Here is a 6,276-nt window from a genome sequence, read left to right as displayed (position 1 = left end):
TAAACTTTTATATCCCTTGGAGATCTTAATAGAAATAAGAATCCTCAGTAGGTCTGATGTGGACCTAAGATTCTTATTTCTGTCAAGCTCCCAGGTAGTGAAGATGCAGGTACTTGGATAAACTCTCCATGAGTGGTTTATAATTGTTGTCAGTCTCAACATCTTCCTCAGTGAACAGAGTATTCCCTGTGTGTGTGTGTGTATTTAAGTTATTTGCCATGTACAAATTTTAGTGTAGTTTTATGTATTATAAACACACATAAAATATTGCAAGTTTAAGGAAATAGAAATAGAATTTATATTGTTTTATTTCAGTGGAATCCGCCTTCCACACCTTGATTTGAAAATCCGTGTTTCAGATATATCTGAATTCAAATTTGTCAGTTTTTATATGTAGTTTGAAGTATGTCTGTCCATTCACCATTATGACATTGTTGATTAATATAGCTTCATATTTTTGATATTCGATACATTTCTCCAACTTTAATTTTTCTTCTCCATCTTAAATGCTCTTATTCTTTTCAAATAGCAAATGCTTAAAATGATATATTTGTAGTAAATGAATTCATCTTGTTTTTTAAAATCAATTGTACATGGAGCAATTTTAACTTCGTAAACCAGTGTTTCCAAACTAGGCTATACCTCCCCCTGTGGGCCACTGGAATGATCCAGGGGCACTACAGAAGCAGATTTCTACACGGTATCCTGGATAAGGGATACTTATCTGTGGCATAGTGGTTACACATTGGGCTGCTAAAGACGGGACTTTCTACTCCCACAAAGAGTTACAGTTTTAAAATCCATAGGGGCAGGTCTCCCTTGTCCTGCAGAGTTGCTATGTAAGTCAGCATCAGCTCAATGACATTGAGAATCCTGGATTATGGGCTATATTTCAAACTGAGGAATTTTTTTTAAGGGGGTGCCAAATAAGTTTGGGAACCTATGTCTTAGACACAGAAATTGATTAAAAATATACTGTTCAATTGTAGAAACCTTAATTACACAAAAATATAAAAATGTGAAGCTGCTGTTCCTTGTAATATCCTTTCTCTAAGTCGATAAAGGTCTGAAGGCAATGTTTCCATATCTCTTACCCTTCCCTGAATTATACTGTTCTTTGATTTACACTGTCAAACAGTTTTTCCATCCTCTTGGGACTCAAATCATGCTGCTTTTCAATTCTTTGACTTTGGGGAACAAAAAGGAGTCTAAAGAGACATTCCGTGCTGTCGGGTGAAGGGGGTAAGGTGTTCCAAGCAATTCTTATAGGACCACTCTTGCTACCCTAAAATAGTTAGCAGGAGCATTGTCCTGAAGAAAAAAAATATCTTTGGGGCAGCTTTCCTAACTTTTTTTCTCACTGATGCAATTTTCAGTATTCTTTAATCTGTTTCCTAATGAGCTCCAGCGTCCATCCTGTGTCCTTTGAGCGAAATCTATCTTGATCACCCCTTTGGAATCCTTCAAAACTGTCCCCATAATCTTCTGAGCTGACCCCTGCCTCAAAGGCAACTAGCTGAGCGGATGCCCTCTAATCCACTGTTTGGATTTTTGGATTGAACCTTGCTCACTGGGCTGCATTGCTAAATCCAAGATTGCTTAGAATTCATTCCATAAAATCATCTTCATTAACTCTGATCTTACATTAGACGTTGATGGAAGAATCAGCTCTTTTAACTAGTATCTTTGTACAACACTCTGGCATCTAGCCAACTGTAAGTTTTCTAAGGCCAAGATGTCCTCTTAAGATTGGAAATGATGAATTGTGTGGGATCCTAACTTCAGTAACTATAGCATCAGTAGTAATTTTACATTTTTTTCTGTTTCTGACTTCACCCAATCTCATTTGTTGAGGTTGATGCTTTTCTCTCTCTTAGCTCATCATTATAGTTTTCCTGACCTTCCTTAAAACACTAGATCTATCTAAAAACTCATATTTTGTTGGGCAGCCTTCCTGTAAAACTTTTTGCAAAGTGTCAATGATTTGGGAAGATATTCACTTGAGTTCTTAATAATTTGAAAGTAGCCCTGACCTATAAAATAGTATTTTTCTACAGCACAAAATATATTCTTATTTTAAAGGGATGCCCTAACAAGACAAGAAAAAAATCTGCCATTGAGTTGCTTCCTATTCATAGTGACCCAATAGGGTAGAATAAAATTGTCCCTTTGGTTTCTGAGCCTAAATCTTTACGAGAGCCAATGGTGCCATCTTTCTTCCCTCAGAGGAGTTGGTAATTGTATTATTGAGAATTTTTCTGCGATCATTACTGATCACAGAGATATGCTTAAACACATTTTTCTTAGGAATAAATCTGTGCATGAGTGAACTGAAGCCCTGGTAGCAAAACCTTTATACTTATAACCAAACAAAACAAAAAAACCAAACTCACTGCCATAGAGTCAGTTCCAACTCTTAGTGACCCTATAGGACAGGGTAGAACTGCCCCTGTAGCTTTCTGAGAATGGAAGTCTTCACTGCGAGCAAAAAGGCTCACCTTTCTCCAGAGGCTAGCGGTTTCAGACTGTTGACCCTGCAGTTAGCAGCCCAATGCGAATCATTTCAAGGCTCCTACCTTTTCCACTTAACCCTGCTTTTTTAAAACTGTGTTTTTTTGTAATTATTTTATTGGGGGCTTGTACAACTCTTATCACAATCCATACATTACATCCATTGTGTCAAGCACATTTGCACATTTGTTGCCATCATCATTCTCAAAACATCTGTTTTCCACTTGATCCCCTGGCATCAGCTCCTCATTTTTCCCCTCCCTCCCTGTTCCCACTCCCTCATGAACCCTTGATAATTTACAAGCCATTATTGTCAAAGCTTACACTGTCCAACAGGACGTCCCCCTTCACCTACTTTTCTGTTGACCGACGCCAAAGAGGAAGTTATATGTAGATCCTTGTAATAGGTTCCCCCTTTCTACCCCACCTTCCCTCCACCCTCCTCTCTCACCACTCACCACTGGTCCTGAAGGGATCATCTGTCCTGTATTCCCTGTGTTTCCAGTTCCCATCTGTACCAGTGTGCATCCTCTGGTACAGCTTGGCACCATCTTGACTGGAACCCCTACTATTTTAAATATGATTTGAAAATCTTAAGGATTATACTTGTACATGGCCATTTGTTTATAGCAAAAAAAAATGTCTTTTGTGTTGATATCACTCTGGTCATAACCCTGGACAAATACACATTCAGGATCCAAAATTTTTAGAACTTCTACGTTTTTGTTTCTTTATTGGTTGAAAGTAGAACTCTAGCATACTGAAATTATTGAGACAAAAAAACTCCAAGACCTGTAGTCTTAATATTTTCTGCTTTTTCCTTCTCTTAGGGATGATAGAAACAGCACAAGTGGATGAGAGGGCAAAAGGCAATGGCTCTAGTCAACCAGGAGCTGCACGGCGAGGTGTACAGATCATCGATGACGAACCTCAGGCCCAGAGTGGTGGCGGAGGGTGCTGTTCCTCTGGATAACTCCTCACTCAAAAGAAATGACCAACAGCAGCAACAAAACCACACACATATACACAAAAACTGTGGATCATTGCCCTCAACACGAAGACTGCCATATTCCAAGTCACGTTATTTTACCAATGGAGTTAGAGAATTAACAGTATTTTAAAATACATTTATAACACTGCAGAGACCTTAAGTGCTAAACTTAGTGGAGTTTGTGACCAGAGAATTGGCATTTTCTACAAATGTTAACAAAGCAATTACCAATGGCCTTTTTACATATTTTTTTTCCTTAATGAGGAATAATATGCATGTAGAAAAGACCTACTTAAAAGGCTTCATTTATATTCTTTTAAATCAAATCTTTATTTAATAACTTATATATGTTGTTGGAATGGTAAACGTTTTTGCAGCCCTTTGTATTTTGTGGTAGTTTGAATTGTATCATCACTTCTGAACAGCAAACTGTTTCTCTTTTTTGTTTTTTAATTAGCAGATTCCTGAAGTACTATTTTTGCAGGGTTTGCACAGGCCCCTAACTGTCTACTACTTTGATATAATCTATATTCATCCTTTATGCTGAGCTGGTAAAATACATTGTATATTACATATTAAATATTTTATCTGCTTTTACAAGTGCAAGGTGCAAAAATATTTACAATAGTCTCATTGATGACTGTAAAGTGAATTAACATTTGGTGATAATGCCTAAGCTTTTTGACTCTATGTTATGCAGATCATAGCTCCTCTTCACTTTTGTCTTAATTTGAAAGTGGGCGTGTTAAAATTTTCACACATTCTTTACTTGAACTACTACTGCTGTCACTTTTTCCCCCCTGTAAATCCATCTGAGATTGATCAGCAACATTTGCCTTTTAGTTTGTGTTTTTTGTTTTTGTAAAAGAAGTACATCTACCAGTTTTGCTTTAGGATGGTTACTTTAGAAGTATTTGAGTGAAGCATATTGAGTTTCACTCTGCAACGGCGTTAGCTTTCTGACCGTTGTAGCTTTCTCTTATGCTTTATATGAGATGGGTTCAGTGGAGTGAGAAGAGGGGAAGAATTCCCACCCAGTAGCCGATTACCAAGAGTCATTCGTACAGCATGCTAGTAGTGGTCAAGCTGGGTTTGTTCATGGCTTGTCAGAGTTGAACACAAAGTTTTTGTTTCATTTTATAAGAGTTGTCCTATGTTTCGGAAGGGAGACATGTAATGCAGTTTTAGCAAACACTGGAAAGATTTATTATAAAATTATATTCTTGTATACTTTGTAAATTAGTCCCTCATTAGTTTTTTCAAGCATAGGACTGAATTTAAATTTGTTAATTTTAATAGAATCCGGCACTGCTCACAGAAGGAACACAGATTGTGGAAATTAACAAATTGCTCTTGTTCTAATATATATATTTTTCCATTTCTGTCATGCTTGGAAAACTAGTAAATGTTATGTCTGAGATAAAATGGAATGGCCCCTGGATTTACTTCTCATAAGAAGCTGTAGTATGCAATAAAACTTAGTGTGAGTGAGGAAGAGGCTATTAAAAGGTTAAAGCTATTGATTATGTATCTTTAAATAACAGCAAAAAGATTCTCAAATGCCTTTGAAAATTTGAATGAATTGACACCTGCATGTTGCAGTGTTAGAATTTTAACTTAAAACTAGTATTGTGTTCTGTGAGCACTCCTCCCTTGTCCTTCTTTAATATTGCCCTTGCCAAACTCAGTGCACTGATTGCTGTTCATTGTGTTTTGGGAGGTGGGCGTAGGAGTAAGAGTAAAGGAGATAAGTTAAAACAGTCTTCTTTTGTGGGATGATTGTATTCTGTGTAGTCTCTTGCTTCTTTGTGAAGCTGGTGTTTTTGGGAGGAGATGGTGGAGTGAGGACGTAGAGGTAGAAATCATGACCATTGGCACATTAAATGTTTTTGTGCTCCTTATGAGGGAATAAAGCAAGCTTTGCCATTCTTTCTTACTGATGAAAATGGTAAGTAAGTTCTGCACTGGAGTTAAATACATTCTATGTATCTTTCTTAACCTCCAACATTACATTCTTTTTCATTGTAATGTAGGCCTGTTCATTGGCACTAATAGATACTATGGTATACTTGCATTTGTCGTTAGCCAGGAATAGAGTAAAAGAATAATGTAAGAGGATCAATCAACTGCAATACATCAACAAAAGGAAATAAAAGAACAGTAAACCAAGGTTGAGGACATTTCTCTCATACTTACTTCACCAATCTAATAAACCTGGTGTGCCCTTGCCCTAATTGTGCTATTAGGAGAAAGATATAAGTCGTCATGTTTTGTAGTAACAGTAATAGGTAGATAAAGCCAGTATTTTTTTCAACTATTTCAAGTGTAGCATATTGAAAATGGTTTAAATAGTAATTAAAATGTACTTGAATATTTTATTCTGTTAAAAGTACACAATCATGTATGTGTTTCTTCTTAGAAATTTAAAAGTGCCTCCCACCAAAAACCTGTTGTGCTCCATTCCAGCCCACGGCCATCAGGTCAGGTCCAACTCGGCAACCCCAGATATGGTTTCCAAGGCCGTACATCTGTACAGGAGCAGAAAGCTGTATCTGTCTCCTGTGGAGCAGCTGGGGAACTACCATCTCAGACTCACGTAGCACTTTTAAGGCCACCAGGGCTTATAAAAAAGAATATATTTTAGGAAAAAAGTCTGTGTACCCCTCCAGGGACTGCTCCGAAATAGTAATTATTACTAGGTGCTGTTGCGTCTGTTCCCACTGGGCAACCCTGTGTGCGACAGAAGGGGATCCTGTCCGGCCACGTGCCATTCT

General features: G+C 37.4%; 1 protein-coding gene across 1 annotated transcript in view; it reads left to right on the top strand.

Annotated features, from left to right (window-relative positions):
• The window catches only part of RAB21 (RAB21, member RAS oncogene family), a 43,184-nt gene extending 37,512 nt beyond the window's left edge, over positions 1-5,672 (top strand). The window contains exon 7 of the mRNA XM_004700446.2: positions 3,342-5,672. Within this exon, the coding sequence (XP_004700503.1) occupies positions 3,342-3,484 (143 nt within the window). The 3' untranslated portion in view covers positions 3,485-5,672. The remainder of the gene's footprint in view (positions 1-3,341) is intronic.
• Positions 5,673-6,276: the final 604 nt, after the last annotated feature.

This window comes from Echinops telfairi, unplaced genomic scaffold, assembly GCF_000313985.2.
Source record: "Echinops telfairi isolate 266 unplaced genomic scaffold, ASM31398v2 ScPeMD7_2;HRSCAF=8, whole genome shotgun sequence".
Taxonomy (NCBI): Eukaryota; Metazoa; Chordata; class Mammalia; order Afrosoricida; family Tenrecidae; genus Echinops; species Echinops telfairi.
The sequence above is the reverse complement of the archived record's forward strand: the minus strand, read 5'-3'. Positions and strand labels throughout refer to the sequence as shown.